We start from the raw sequence: 14,994 nt of genomic DNA, 5'->3' as shown, positions 1-14,994 counted from the left end.
ATAGCTTAGGGTTGTTTGAATTCCTCTGCAAATTTATTGCCTCTAATATTCCCCCCTGAGGTCCCCAACAGGTCTGTGTTTTAAAACCAAGACACAAATTCTTTGCTCAGTTGTACTTTTTATTAAACACCAAGATGCACTATAAAAGGCGTGGTGCCTTGATCACATGCAAATTATTTATCAATCAACCATGGACGCAACTGACCTGTGTGATAATTATTTTGTGCAATAAAAAAGCTCCTTATGGCAATGTGCCTGTAATATGCCATAAAATATTATCTGTCATTCTTTTTTAAATTCTGAGTCCCTTTTTCTCGTACTAGAAATATCTTTTAATCAGTTGTGCTTGAATTAACTTGAATAAAGGCAGGGCGTGAAGCCACCCCCTTTATAATGCGTCTCCGTGTTTAACATGGGAACTACAAAATTCAAATATTGCAATTAGGTAACTGTTTCATTTTCTTCTGCCATCAGGGTCACACCCTGCAAATATTTGGTTAGAAGGCTACATGTATTTTCCCAAAATATAAATGGAAACATGGAAAAATGACAGTCACTGTGTTGATTGATGGTCAATTAGAGGTACTTATATCCTTAACTACACCGATTAAATATTTTAACCCACTAACTCCTGAACAGAGCCGCATTGGCGAGTAAAATTGTCTGACATAAAAAGGAGTTAAATCTCACTCTTCACAGAAGTCAACGGGTTAAGACATCAGCATGAGACTGACCAAATTTCACACCCAAGCAATATTAGTTTGTTTTTTTTTTTTCAAAATATAATATTCTCAATTCCCAGCTTGTGCTCCTTGGCAAGACAAAGAGTCAAGGGCTGGAATGGACAGTTGAAGCTGTGACTTAGAGAAGGGGGTATTGGGTCTTAAAAAACACAAAATTGCACTGTAAACAAAATCACTTAACATTAAAAAACCACTTCACATTTTGACCAGTTTTTAAAACTGTAATGGAACTAATTCATTGCTATTATGTGCAACATACGAGTCTGTGTTAGGAGGCTACAATAGCTTGAGAAACGGGTTGGAGTAATGTTCCACAATGTGCATGCAGCTGAAACGCATAATTTCCGAACTGAAATCGTACACCAAATAGAAAAAGCTGAAAATGGCATTTGATAACAGATCCGAAAGACACTTGCAATACACCAAAAACTGGAAGCAAAAATTAATAATGAAAATGGGAAAAAACGCAAACCACAACAGTTACTTAAACTGAAAATAATGTAGTTTTTTGGCGCAAAAAACAAAGCTAAAAAAGGCCGCAACCAAGCTCCCCTCCTTAAATTAAACAACAGAAACAAACAGTGCTAATATTTTAGTATAAAGAGCTACTCACTTAATATTTAACAAAAAAAGGAATAAAATTACCTTCAACGTTGTATGCTTTTGAAAAATGCGTTCTGTACAGCTACAGACTGACAGCAATTAAAACTTAATGTCATACCAACTACAGTGTTCATTGTGATTTGCAACTTAACTTGTATTTGCTATGAGGTTAAATTGTTCTCAAAAATAATTATTAATTGGAATGGCAAAGAAATCAATTCACATTGTCATAAGAAAGGTTTACTCAAGTAAGCAAATTAAAAGCCTTGTAAGTACTTGCCAAAAAACATGCCAGAAATAGTGAAAAATGACACTCCAGTAGAAAGAGAATAGGTGAATAGGTTTTGCTTCTTAACGGCAGCATAAGTGCATCCTACACTTAAACCTGTTAAACCTAAGCAGGAAAAAAAAATTCACTTTTAGAAAATAATAATAAGAATCCTGCCCACTATCACGCCCTGACGTTGCCCACTCACGGATCAGCTATGCCAATCATTTCAATTGACACATTTTGCAGCTATAGTGTTAATTCTTTGATGGCCACAAACATGGCCATCTTATCAGGTGAGTGTAATCAAAGAATATTTGGCCTTTTGCATTAGGTCCCTCTTGCTCTTGAGTGTGGCAGATAAGGGGGGTTGGGGTGGATGATGTTTTAAGTGCACTATCAAAGGGCCTCCAAAAATGAGAAAATGAAGTTGCTAATGCACTGTTACTTATACATGTATTGCAGTGAATGAAGATTTTGCTAATGTCATCTATAGTTATGTGCTAACCAGAGCCTTGTCAGTTGTTGAAACAAAGACATGCTTTTTGTGTTCCCCAAGTGGGCATATCTTAATAAAAAAATTAATGTTTGCAAACAGATATATTTTCTTTTGTTTTCAAATGCTTCCCAGTTTTGTTGCATGACAGCACGTCCAACATCCTTTTGCAGAAATAAATTTTGTTTCACAAAAAGCACAAAATCATGTTTCCTAATTTTGTGTCATGGGTAAATATTTGTTTGTCTGTGTCATACAAAAAAATGTTAGCATTCTCTATTTTCGCATTCCCCATACATATAATACACTTTGTTTCCCCCCAAATTTTGCATAGAGCATTGTTTTCAAAGCTCTTGGAAATATACAGTGTCCCCAAGAGCCTTTGAAGACAACGGTTTATGCAAAATTTGGGGAGCAAACAAAATGCACCATTGGGAATGCGAAACTAGAGAATAACACTATTTTTCATTTGCAGCATTGAATTCTACCAAGTTTTAACAATGTAGCTTTGAAGTGCAGGGTTTTGAAGGATGTGATACACCTGGATGCCTACTTGAGTTGAGTAACTCTCCTGCAGTTTTAGCTCAAATTATGATTATTACCGTGACTGGACTTCAAGTGCTACAATTTCATACATGTACCTGACACAGCTGTATAACAGAGGATTTTCTTGGCTCTCTCCGAATCACGACGTACTGTGTTGACCAAAATACTTCCTCCAGCACCAATGGTAGCTAAAAAAGCAAAACTATGTTAAAGGAGACCCCACCAATTATTTCAGGCAGGACAGCCCTCTCTTTTTCGAGATAAGCTAAATTTTATTATAATTTAAATTAATTGAAAATTAATTGTAAATTATGATTCAAGGGGAAATAAATCTTATTGCTGTTACTGTTGTTCCCTTACCTGCCAAGAATGCATTCTTAGCAATCCAAGTAATGGATTGACCATTTAGGGCCATGTAGTTGGTTAAATGTTGTCTTCTTGAAACACCGGACTGTTCCTCGATTTCTCCGCCATATTGCTCGAAACTGCGCCCCAATAAGAGAGAGCAGCGGCTTTACATTTGTGTTGTTGTCAATTGTTGTCACGGTCACGCATAATGGTTCGCGTGATGCACAATCCTGAAAAAAATGGCGGCAGTTTCGGACGGAAGAGGAGATTTGGGAGATTTTATCGATTATGAACTGCAGAGGCAGTTAAAAGGACTTAACACAACAGCACCTGACTTGTCTACTTTGGCACAAAAGGGAGATGAGAAGGTGATAATTATGAAGCATCTTTATGTCAACAACGAGCTGATTTGTGAGAAATGTTCAATTTTAATTTCTATTAAGCTTATCCTCAGGCGCCTTAGGACGCCCCAGTCGAGGAGTAAAATCGTCTGGCTGTCCGGGGTTAGGCATAGTAAAATCTGTTAAGTCTCACTCTCAAGTCAATGGGTTTTAATGGAACCCATGGATGCTCCTCACTGAGGACCATGCAGTAGGACACCCACAGTTGAATTGACGAGTAAAAGCATCTCGTGTTTAATTATTAATAGTGAGAGTAAAATCCACTTATTGTTTTTCGAAATCGTCCCAAACAGTGACATCGTGTTCTTTTTAGAACTATTAGATTTAAATTACACCTTTTTATTGGCTTTGAAAGACAGGAAAAGTGATCATACTTTGATCAATTAATAAACTGAGCATTGAAGGGGAATGGGTTCGATATAGGGCTGACGTCACAAATGAATTTGCATCGCTGTTTTTTCAGAGAACTTTCTCAATGCAATAATCGAACCCAATGCCCTTCAGTGCTCGGTAACTGAATCAAACTATGACTAGTCTCTTCCTGTCTTTCAAAGCCAATAAAAAAAAAAAAATTCAATCAAAAAAGTTTCTCAAAACAACACAATGTATTTGGGACGATTTCAGAGAATAAATAAAGTGACAAAGTGTCTTGAGGTGATAGGCACTTTAGGTCTCACTTCCAAGAGTCAATGGCCTTATTTGTTTTAAATTCTTGTAATCTGTCGATTTTGGAATACCCATCCACTTAATTTGGCAGATGCGTGAATAGAGTGTATTGTTATATGCCTTGTTCTTCAAAGGTTGCTGCTACAAGAATACAACAGTGGCCGGGTATTTTTCGTTTTCATGCATGTGATCAACAGCCATGTTTTTCAACGAAAATAAAAGAAAACGTTTGCATAAAAGTAGAGTTCAATTCCTGGAGGATTGGGTGGGGACACAAATATGGCTGCTGTTGCTCTGTTTAGGGGCACAAACATGGCAGCCGTGACATCATGTGAAAACCGAGAATTCTAGCATTGCTGGTACAATCCTTGTTTTAAGTGACATTGAGGTTCAATTTTGGTGACATCTGAAAAAATGCATACCGGTAAATGCTTAAAATGGTATTCATGGACATTTTTTTAAGTTTAAATTTTTCCTTTTTTTTCCTGAAAAGCTTGTTGAGCAATTCATGACTGAAGATATACAGATTAGTGGAGCAGCAGATCAAAAACTTCAAAGTCAACTGTACATTGGTATGTACAGCGGTACTTGTAAAGGTTTGAAGTTAGACTGGCTTAATCACTCTTAATAATAATCGTGGCTAATCACTGCAATTATTGACACTATGACAGGCCCACATGGTTGTACCAAAGATGTTTGATCACTAGTTCAAAATTATTATGCAAAAAATTTCCCAATAAGTGCAAGAATCACTTAGGGTGCGTTTGATTGACCATATTCCGGAATAGGAATACATGGAATATAAGTTAGAAATCCTTTGTTTTTACGGAGATTCACATTAAAACTGTCAAACGTCTGCTAAAATGCTATTTCAAACATAGTTTTATTATCCTTGCTGCTTCGAAGCGTGTCAAACATACCGTTTTAATCATCACTCCATGTATTCTTAATCCGGAATAGGGTCAATCGAACGTGCCCTTAGATTGTGGTATGCACATTTTGTACTCTTACTTAGTATCCTCTTACTCTTCTTCTAGTTTTCCACATCACCAGTGTCCAGAATATGACTGAGGTGTCTGGCTAACTTACTCCTCAAGGAAACAAAAACATTTAATTTCATAATAACCATATCCTTAAAACTTTCTATTTTGTGTTTACAATTGGACTGTTGACTAATAGACTAAGTGAAACTTTGTAATGTTTATGAAAACTAAGCTTGCTTCTGATTAGCTGCATTTGAATCACCTGGGACTAAAGTGAATTTGTGTATTGGTTGGTCAAGACTCCATCACATCCACAGCATAAATCAAGAAAACCGTTGTTATTATTTCAAGATCTTTGTCTGAGTAACAGTGTTTGTTATTCTAATTGATACCTTTATTTGTTTTCTAGCCTGTTTCTGGGGTTTCTATGATGTAGTAAGATCTCTCCTGGATAAAGGAGCAGGTATGCCAGAGTCAGAAATGCACCAGATATTTCATATTTATTTAACTACCCAGTACTTTGCTTTTCAATAGGACACTGACAAATTTTTCTGAAATTCAAATTATTGAAATTATCAAATCTGGTTTCTTTCACTGTACTTTGGGATTTTATTTAATAATATGTGTTCAAGAACAGAGACAGGACTTCTTTAAGAAAGGTGGCCCGCCCAGAATAGCTTCGCTAATTGCGGGTCGCCTAGGACTATGATCATATTGTAATGCTCATAAACAAATAAACAAATAAACTGCTGTCAATCAAAACACCAGGCTGGTCATCTGGTCACAATGGATGTTCAGCTTGAGAAGCCCTGTTAGGGGTTTTACGGATAAGGGTAACTTGCAAAATAATCATCGTGGAGTTATGATTTTAGGGATAAGGGATGCAAGACTGAGAAAATTTTAGGGATATTAAAAATAGCTTTGATTTCTCAATTATCATTACTTTTGGTCACGCTTACTGAGGATTTACATCACTGGCGACTCAGGTAATGAACAGGAACGGGTCATTAATTTTATCAGTCCAAATTCAAGCAAGATGTCAATGACTTGCTCCAAGGCTCTTTAACTGGGTCAACCGCTTTTGTCGTAGGTTGTCTCTCAAAAAACGGGTCGCATTACACTTTAAATTTGCCACTTATCGTCAAATTCCAAAGATAAGTAATTTTAGGGATAACAATCTCACAGGAATTTTAGGGATAAGGGATGACTAAAACCCACCTAACAGGGCCTCGCTTGAGTAACAAATTAATGAAAATCAGTGGAGATATGGTGGTGACTCAGGGATACTGGGAGAAAATCTGAGTGCTCCAAATTTGCAGGAGTTCAACTCATGACCTTCCAATATTTGGCTATTAAAGTGTTACTAGTTGGGCGCTCAACTGCTGAGTTACATGTACAATATGATATACATGAAGGAGACTTAAGGCCACTGAACTAGGCTCAGTTGAAGAGTTAAATTCAGCACCTCCAAAGAACAATCTATTTAAGGAGGCTTGAAAAGGTTTTCAGCTAAGAGTGTGCTGTATTACGCCACACACACAATACTTATTAAGCTGCTCACATAGACTCGTGAATCAAAGTGAGTGACCAGAAATAAAAATGTAACCTTAAGTCACGACTGCCAAAATAAATTTTGCTTGAAATGTTCAGCAATATCTCGAAATACAAGTGAAATTTGCTACTTTGCATTCTTAAAGAGAATTTTGAATTTCCATCCTCCAACATTGTTTTCATAAAATTATTAGTTAAATACAGCTGTAGGTATTAGCAGGTAAAATTTAATATAACTGAATTGGGTTTTTGAAAATATTAGTTTTTAAAATATTTTCCAAAAACTGATTTTTAGCTCCTTTTAGCATAGCTGTACCAATGCTACATGTATGACAACAGATCCATGGGGACTCACCGGTAGACACCCTTAAAAAATTGCCCGACAATAGTAAATAGTGAACTTTCAAAACGTTTCTCAACCAAAAGGATTGGAAACCGACTGTTACCTGTGGAAAACCCTAGGCTTTCAAGTCTACATAATGGACTGAGAGTAGAGTTTGAAGCCAGTGTAACTTTTTGACCATCCAACATTTTTTTGTTAATATTATAGTTGATACAGTGTATCTGTCAAATCGACTGCCCTTTTAATTGGATTTTGAAGTCAAAAGTCAACATCCATTTTTTAAATTAAAAGGTGTGGTAATAGACTCTTAACAGAAAACAGTAATTTAAGGGCCCCAGAATAGGACGGATATTACCATCCTCACAAGTCAGCCATGGGTCATAACATTACGAAGAACTTGCATACCAATCTTAGCTCTGGCCAAAGAAAGAGGACTACATACCAGCCTGGATAGCTCTTAACTAAAATGTCTAGTACATACTGGTCTGCTATTTACTCAGCATAAAGAGTCTCCTCTGTCTGTTGCTTCATACATTGTACATTTTCTAAATTCCACCTTTTCAGATGTGAATGCACAGAACAAGGAAACCCTGTGGACACCTCTGCATGCTGCAACCTTTCAGGAACATGGGAAGGTACCGGTATATGCAAGCAAATTGACTTCCATTGGAAAGTACAATCTGTGAAACACTCTCTTTGGTACAAAACTTGTTTCTTTGCAGATTGTGATGCTGCTTTTAGAAAGAAATGCACAACCTGAGCTTCCTGACAGTGACGGAAGGTAGTGGACAATAAAATAATTTTATGATCTGTTATTTACTACAGTTTACTACACTGTAGTGAATTGTAAGCTTAAAGAATACACTTAAAAGTGTGTAAGCATTAGTATGTACATGTACTGTTACTACATAAACCTTGTCTAACAAGTAAACCTTATTAAGCAAGAGAAGTCCACAATCAATGGGCGATTAAAGGGAAAGGGAAGCAGATTTTTTCAGGGAGAGAGGGTGAATGCTTAGGTTGCTAGGTGCTTGCTAGGTGCGCTTCAACACCTGTATCTTATGGCTTAATGGATAAAGAAATGAATTCTTTACAGGCAATAATGGAGAACCATGCGCAAGTTTCCAACCAGAGGTTGTGAACTTTAGTTCTTTACATGTATAAAGGCCGTCAACCATTGTAATCATTGTCATATATAAGCACAGAATTATAATAAATGGTTTCAGAGAGCCAGTTATTTACATCAATTAAAAATTAATCTTGCCCAGTCTCCAATCATTTACAGTAGTGTAGGAAAGCACTTTGCAAGAGGTACACCTGTACTCACATGTAGACTTCAACTTTGACAATTTTTACATTTTTTTGCAAAATTCGCAATTTTTGCAAAAATCGCGAGTCCTAGTTGGGGATTTGTCTTCTTTTCAGCCTTTAACAATTTTTGCAAAAAATCGCAATTTTACAGCTGCATGCAAACCTGGACATAAGTGAACATAAAGAGGGATGTTTATTTATTTAATTAATAATTAAAAGTGATTTGTGGTTACTAACCAGTAATTCATTTTCTCTTCTTTTCATAACAGGAGTGCAAAGGACTTTGCTTCTGCTTCAGACAAAGTTTGGTCACATTTTGCTGGTGCGAGTTTTTCAGTAGAATTTGTGTTATGGGTCCCATTTGTTCCCCTCTGCTACCATGCACTCTGTATTGGCTTTTTCTTTGAAAAAAATTTGTAAGTGTGGGCTAGTGAATTTTCATAGCAATTTTTACAGAATAAGCTTGTGACCTCAAAGATGAAAAAAGATAAGGAAAAAACTAGTTCTTGAGGGAAAGTTTAAAAAAATCTAGAAATTAAAGAGCTAATTTACGTGTCAAACAGTGTTCAATTATCATGTTGGCATTAATCTTTCCACGGAATATGTTTTGAAGTGTTTTGTTGTAGTACAATGTAATTTCTTCATGTTTATATTTTTTTTCTGTATACTCGTGCCTGTATTATTGAATTCTCAGCTTTGAACTGCCCTAGAACATCTAAACAAGAGCTTATAGACAAAGGGATAATTAAAAAGGTAAGTGAAGGCAGCTAAACTGCAGTGTTTTGATAAGTGTAATTAGTACACCGGTATACTAAAACAGCGTTGAAGGCGCGCTCTGATTGGCTACTCAAACTGCGAATATCCTTTGTTAGTATTTACTAAAACAGTGGATAGCGTTTAAAGCGCGCTCTGATTCTCTGCTCAAACTCCGGATATCCTTTGCTATTCACCTCCGCGCAACTCGCGCGGGGTTTGCGCCGGAAAAATATTGTAATCGTTGGAGGAATAATGAGTTAAAATCACCTTTTTGTGCTATACATGTATTATCTCACTGTTTTAGTATATACTAATTACAAACAACTATTCACCTCAGTGTCTGTGGCTAGTGGTAGATATTTACTTTACCGCCTGGCGGCTCGGTAAATATCCACCACTAGCTATCGGTGAATAGTTGCTAATTATAGATTTCAAGCATTTTCATTGGCTCCCCGGACACAGGCTATCAGTTTTCATATACCTGCTGTACCTAATATGGTCAAGGAACGAACGCGTCAGCAATAAAGCGAGCTGAAAATATTTTTTTCAGCTGTGAGAAAAAATGGCTGACAAAAGCCGTTTTGGACCGGAATTGACCGAGACAGAAATCGATGTTTTATTGGACAGTACATGGAAGAGTATTTGATCCTGGGGTTTTTAATAAAACAATTATTCTACTCGGGCTTGCTGCATATAAAGTGATTACAACCAACTCGTCGCTTCGCGCCTCGTTGGTTATCTATCACTTTATATCCAGCGCGCCCTTGTAGAATAGGAGCTTTTCACGTGACGTCATCGCCGCCATGTTGGTGGACCAAAACAAAAGATTTTTCATTAATTAGCTTGTTTTATTCGTCCACCAAAAGTCGTACATTTCTCTATTGTTATTGGTGTCTCGAGAGGTTGGTTGAAAACGTCCTATAATTGTTAACTATTCACCTCCGAGCGACTCGTGCGGGATTTGCTCCCAAGAATGTTGTAATTTTTGCAAGAATAAATAAGTCAAAATCATCTTTTCACCAAATCATCAAAATTTCCATGCCCCAGTTGTTCAAACGATGGATAGTGCTATCCTCCAGATAAATCACTCACAATCCAGTGGATAAGTCATAGCGAAACCAGTTGCGCTATCCAATAGATAGTGATTTATCCGGTGGATAGCGTTATCCACCTTTTGAACAACTGGGGCCAGGATCTATGTTTGAAGCAACGACAGTATCTAGAAATTTTAATTTTTAAATAAGAAAAACTGCAGTGTAGCTTACCAGCTTTAAGTCTGGTAAATGGAAAATTTATAGTCAATTGTACCGGTCTGATACACAACCTCCAATTGGCCTGTCCGGCTAGGAAGAGAAGGGCAATGAAATGTACCGAAATAGAAAACGCGCGTGTAGGGCGTACAGTACCGTTGTTTTGACATATCAAACCTTGACGACCTTCTTAGTTGTCACGTATGTGGACTGACTGATCTGTCTTTGAATACCAACATTCCTGGACTCTGCAACCATCCTCATCTCCTGTTTAATTTATCCACGTTCTTTGCTGTTGTCTTGGTTGCCCTGCCATTTGAGAGGCCTGTCTAAGGGCGCTTTCCTAAGGGTGCTTTCCTTTTGTCAGAACTTGCCGGCCCGACACCTCAGTTTTGCAAAGAAAATGCAACAATTGCCTGATAATGCCTCGCATTTTTCTGAAGGAGTATATACATTTGTATCATCCTCGAAGTATGTTAATTTGAAGTCGTTGTAGAGTTGGTCCTTCCAAGAACCTGGTCTGGCCGGTCAGTTCTGTCATGAAATGGAAAGCCGCGTCCACGCGTCCAAAATTGAAAGCCATTGTCAACGCTTGGGCAAGATTGTGACTTGGCGGCGTAAAGCTCCTTTCTTTGGTTACTTTCTCAGGTGGAAGATCCTGCCAGAGTTGGGTCGGCCGGAAGGCCTGGATCAGGCTCCAAAGGAAGACTGGTTAGGCTGCTGAAGTGACTTTTTACTTAAGGGAATAACTTATTATATAGTGCTTTTTAATCTTAACCGTGCATAATAAAATAACTTCAGAGCCGCTAAGATGGCTTCAAGGGACTAATGGGCACTTCAACTTGCACTCTGGTAGTTAATTCTGTCGGTACACATAGTACCACATGGCCAACTTAGTTCCATTTGTCTGTATGTTAATTTCCGAGAAATAACATCTGACCTACCCTCGGCTTGCTCCCGTCTCTCCTCAAAGCTCAGTCGGTAGATGAACGGTGCTCTAATCCGAAGGTACTCGGTCCGATTTCAGAGCGTACAGTATTTCCTTCCTTTAACCCGAAATTGCCTCGCATCCACGTTAGATTACACTGTAATGCAAATGAGAAAAACTAACCGTGAAAAGGGCTATTGACAGACGCTTAGACAATTATTTAGAAGCGCTCGATACTCCAAAACTTCCTTTACCGGTCCTTCTCTTACATGAAATAGAAAACTGATGGTAAGTTTATCCAAATCTTTTTCAATGCTAATTGCCCTAGGAGAAATTCTCGATGCTTGCCTCGGGGATTATTTTTAATAGTCCTTCCTTAATTAAGGGGGAAAAAATGCTGCCTCCAACGAACATCACAGCCTTCCCTCCAACAGAAAAATTAACCAGTTTCAGTGCCGCAACGAAATCGTAATAACCTAGTGTACGCAAACTAACTGATCTTCAGATTGACGCAAATAACTGAACTTCCATTCCTTTGTTTTGCTATTTACTCCAGGCTGCGTTTTCTCGTCCTGGTTCAGCGTATGTACTTCAGAGTGATCCTTTTTCCAAGAGACACAGCAATCAAGAAAGTTCGGACTTCCCTCTTGGTAAAACGTGACACTGAGTATTTTTTTCCTTTTTATTTCAAATTTCTTAAAGTCCCTGTGACGCTTTTTTTTTCTCACCGTTTTTTAACTTTTCGTTTAAATATTTATAGTGTCTGGAGTATAGTATTTCAAAAATTTTTCCCTCGTAGTGTATCCCACGCGTCTTAGCGGGCCCTTTAAAACACTTGGATGCACTGAGGGATTTTTTTTTTGAAGTACTACGCTCCGGACACTAGATATTTAAATGAAAAGTATTAACACGGGGAACAAAATAAGCATCATAGGGACTTTAATTAAACGTTCCGCCATTGATTGCGTTGAAAACTGACCAGTTGTACCTCAGAGAGTTGGACAATCTAAAGTGCGAGCGGCAACTTGTCATGAAAATTCCCCTATATGTTTGCTCCCTGTTTCGTATTCTCTTGATAGTTATAGGTGGAACCTCTCCTTTGGGGGACACCTCTATTCCGAGGACACCTCCATTCAGGGGACACACACATTTGGTCCTTTGAATGGAGGTTCCACTTTAGGTAACTGACAAGAAAATTAATTAAATGGGCCCAATTCATCATTGGCAAAACATAAACGTCAGACTGACTTTTGCAGTAAGCTATAGCGTGGTTGTAAGGGATACATTTTGAATAAATTCCTTGGTGTTTTCAGGTACCAGTGCCGGCGGGGATGTTTTGGGTGAGGCAAGGCCTCATGGCCACGCTGAACAAAACAGTAAGCCTGCATTCTCCTTATGGCGTACTTGATGATCTGGCTTTTTACTGCCCAAATTGTCCCACATTTCTTTGGAGGCAACAATATTTTTTTTACATTTTTGGGCGTATTAACGTGGCCAACCAATGGAAGTAAGGATAGACGTTATAATGAGGATTCACTGTTCTATTGCTCAGTGCCGTAAAATATTACCTCCAGCCTCGTTTTCATTCAAAGGCCATGTAACTAAGCACTCAAATTGGTGTAAGCATGGCATGGGGATTTAAGATTTGCTATCATCACACAATTGCCAAAACGATTTTTTCAGGACTTTCGTAACGTTTCTTTTTTCCTTGGCGAGCGAAACTCTGTTTTTAACAAATTATAAGATGTAAGCAAGTACAAAAAAAAAAAAAACTTGGAAGTGCTCTAACTTAGTGAAGGTCTCAGTTCAAGGATATTCACAAAGACATTCACAAACCTCGTATGCCTCGGAACATTTATTTTAAGTAACACTGATATTGTTATAAATAATGTTAAGATTTCAGATCTCGTTCAGATTTCCCTACTGCATAAGCAAGGTTCAATACTGCTATTATCTGGAATTTCAACATGATTCGTTACGGTGTACACACGTCTTTTATAAACGGTCTCTTCATTTCCGCTGGAATTGTTATTAAAAGTTGGCCTGCTAAAAAGGTTCAAAGCGTATTTTTTTAGTTATTCATGGACAATCGCTTTTGCTTCATACAAAGTTAAATAGACTTATTATATCTCTCAGATAGTACATGCGCTGTGATTGGCTAAATTAGCGGGCCGTATTCTACAATAAGGCCCGCTGTACAGCCCGGTAAATTTAAAATTTCGATAAAACATTATTTAGCAAGTTTTTCATGTCGTTTCTCTTACATAAACTTGTAAACTGTTTGAATCTTGCAGGCAACTATTTCAAACAGCCAAGAAGATTTAGTTTTTCGGATTTTGACACGGCAATTGTTATGGCAGTTGAACCTTCCGCTTGACTTCGACTAATTTCCTTGCCCGCGCGCCGGATTAACCTCAGAGGTAGAATAAATATCTTACCAACTTCGTTTTCTCGGTCCGTACTTTAAGTTACGGATCGTCGTCTTTTTCCCATTGATTTTCGCGCTTGGGCCATAAATCAACGGGAAAAAACTCGGTGCGTAACTTACAGTACGGACATCGAACTCGGTTAGTAAGAGGTATTTATTTTTATACAGGACACTTTTTTTTGTTCGAGGTAGCCTTCTGCATAGCACCGCAGCTCCCGATGATATCGAAATCGAAGTCAATGTTCTGCGAAGCGGATCATAGTACCATGACACGTGATCCAAATCAACTTTAGCGAAGCTCCGCGCGCCAAAAGTGCACGCGCAGAGCGCCATGGAGAAAATATGGTAACTCATTAATAGACCAATTCGGCTAACTCAATGTTGTACCTTATTCAGATCCTTTGGGAATAAAACGTTTTGTTCCAAATATTTCCATATGAATACTACATTATCGTGCAAATGCAATACACAAAGAATTTTAACCCCGAGAGATTTTAATTGGGTACAACATTGCGTTAGCCAAATTGATCTACGCGAGATATTTTGGTTTTGGGTATGACGTCATCGGACGACCGTCCAACTTTTTCTGTAAGGCAATACACGTATTGTCGCACTAATGGCAGCGGCGTTTCTTGGCGGAAATTTGCATGGGTTCAAACTCGCGATTTTTGGCGGGAAGTTGCGTGGCCAGCGTACCCCGATATTGAATACGCGCCAGTTGCTTTTATTCCAAGTTGTACGTTACACAATTGTTACAGAGGAACTAGCCCAGTAATACATTCCTCTCTTATCGTTAGTAAAGTTTGATACTACACTTCAAGATTGACAGAGCGTGATTGCTGAGTGAGCATATAGAGAGACGCAGCAAGGCAACAAGATTTTTTACTGAACGACTACCGATGCTTCATTAACATCAGACCAATGCTTAATAGGCCTTTTTCGATATATGAAAACTCAGCTTGATAGTGAGGCAGTGACGACAAAGACAAAGGAAAGTGGATGATAACCAAATATTTTCCACATTCATTCCATCGTGTTTCTATTGTTTTTGTCCTCACTGTCTCACTATCAAGCTGAATATTTGATATTTCGAAAATGGCCTATTGTGTAGAATTAATTGAAATAACAAAGACTAGTGAATGACATTTGGGACTTTAAGACCTATGACGTTGACGTCGACGAAAACGTTATCTCAAAATATAACCTTGCACCATCGTAATTACCTATTTCCCGATTATTTCATCTCGTTTTTGTCGCACAATGTGGACTAGTTATCCTAAAAATAAATTGACACGAGCGGTTTCAGAGTACAATAGGCCATTTTACAGTTGTTTGCTCAGCGACCAAGCCTATGAATGGCTGCGAGGCTGCCG

At 38.0% G+C, this 14,994-nt stretch overlaps 2 protein-coding genes across 2 annotated transcripts in view; one reads left to right on the top strand and one right to left on the bottom strand.

Annotated features, from left to right (window-relative positions):
• LOC138022577 (uncharacterized) overlaps window positions 1–3,148 on the bottom strand; it is a 13,488-nt gene extending 10,340 nt beyond the window's left edge. The window contains exons 1-3 of the mRNA XM_068869669.1: window positions 3,017–3,148; window positions 2,752–2,844; window positions 1,627–1,740 (exon numbers count right to left, since the gene is read on the bottom strand). Of these exons, the coding sequence (XP_068725770.1) occupies window positions 1,627–1,740; window positions 2,752–2,844; window positions 3,017–3,071 (262 nt within the window). The 5' untranslated portion in view covers window positions 3,072–3,148. The remainder of the gene's footprint in view (window positions 1–1,626; window positions 1,741–2,751; window positions 2,845–3,016) is intronic.
• Window positions 3,149–3,221: 73 nt separating this feature from the next.
• On the top strand, window positions 3,222–13,246 carry LOC138022464 (protein phosphatase 1 regulatory subunit 16A-like). Its single transcript, XM_068869641.1, has 10 exons — window positions 3,222–3,372; window positions 4,565–4,643; window positions 5,464–5,517; window positions 7,513–7,583; window positions 7,671–7,729; window positions 8,529–8,581; window positions 8,954–9,012; window positions 10,914–10,976; window positions 11,750–11,843; window positions 12,507–13,246. Exons 1-10 carry the CDS (start codon window positions 3,244–3,246, stop codon window positions 12,599–12,601), a joined length of 756 nt encoding a protein of 251 aa, XP_068725742.1. The 5' UTR covers window positions 3,222–3,243; the 3' UTR covers window positions 12,602–13,246.
• The last annotated feature ends 1,748 nt before the right edge of the window (window positions 13,247–14,994 follow it).

The sequence above is a fragment of the Montipora capricornis genome, chromosome 1, assembly GCF_036669925.1.
Source record: "Montipora capricornis isolate CH-2021 chromosome 1, ASM3666992v2, whole genome shotgun sequence".
NCBI lineage: Eukaryota > Metazoa > Cnidaria > Anthozoa > Scleractinia > Acroporidae > Montipora > Montipora capricornis.
This window is presented reverse-complemented; position numbering and strand designations above follow the sequence as displayed.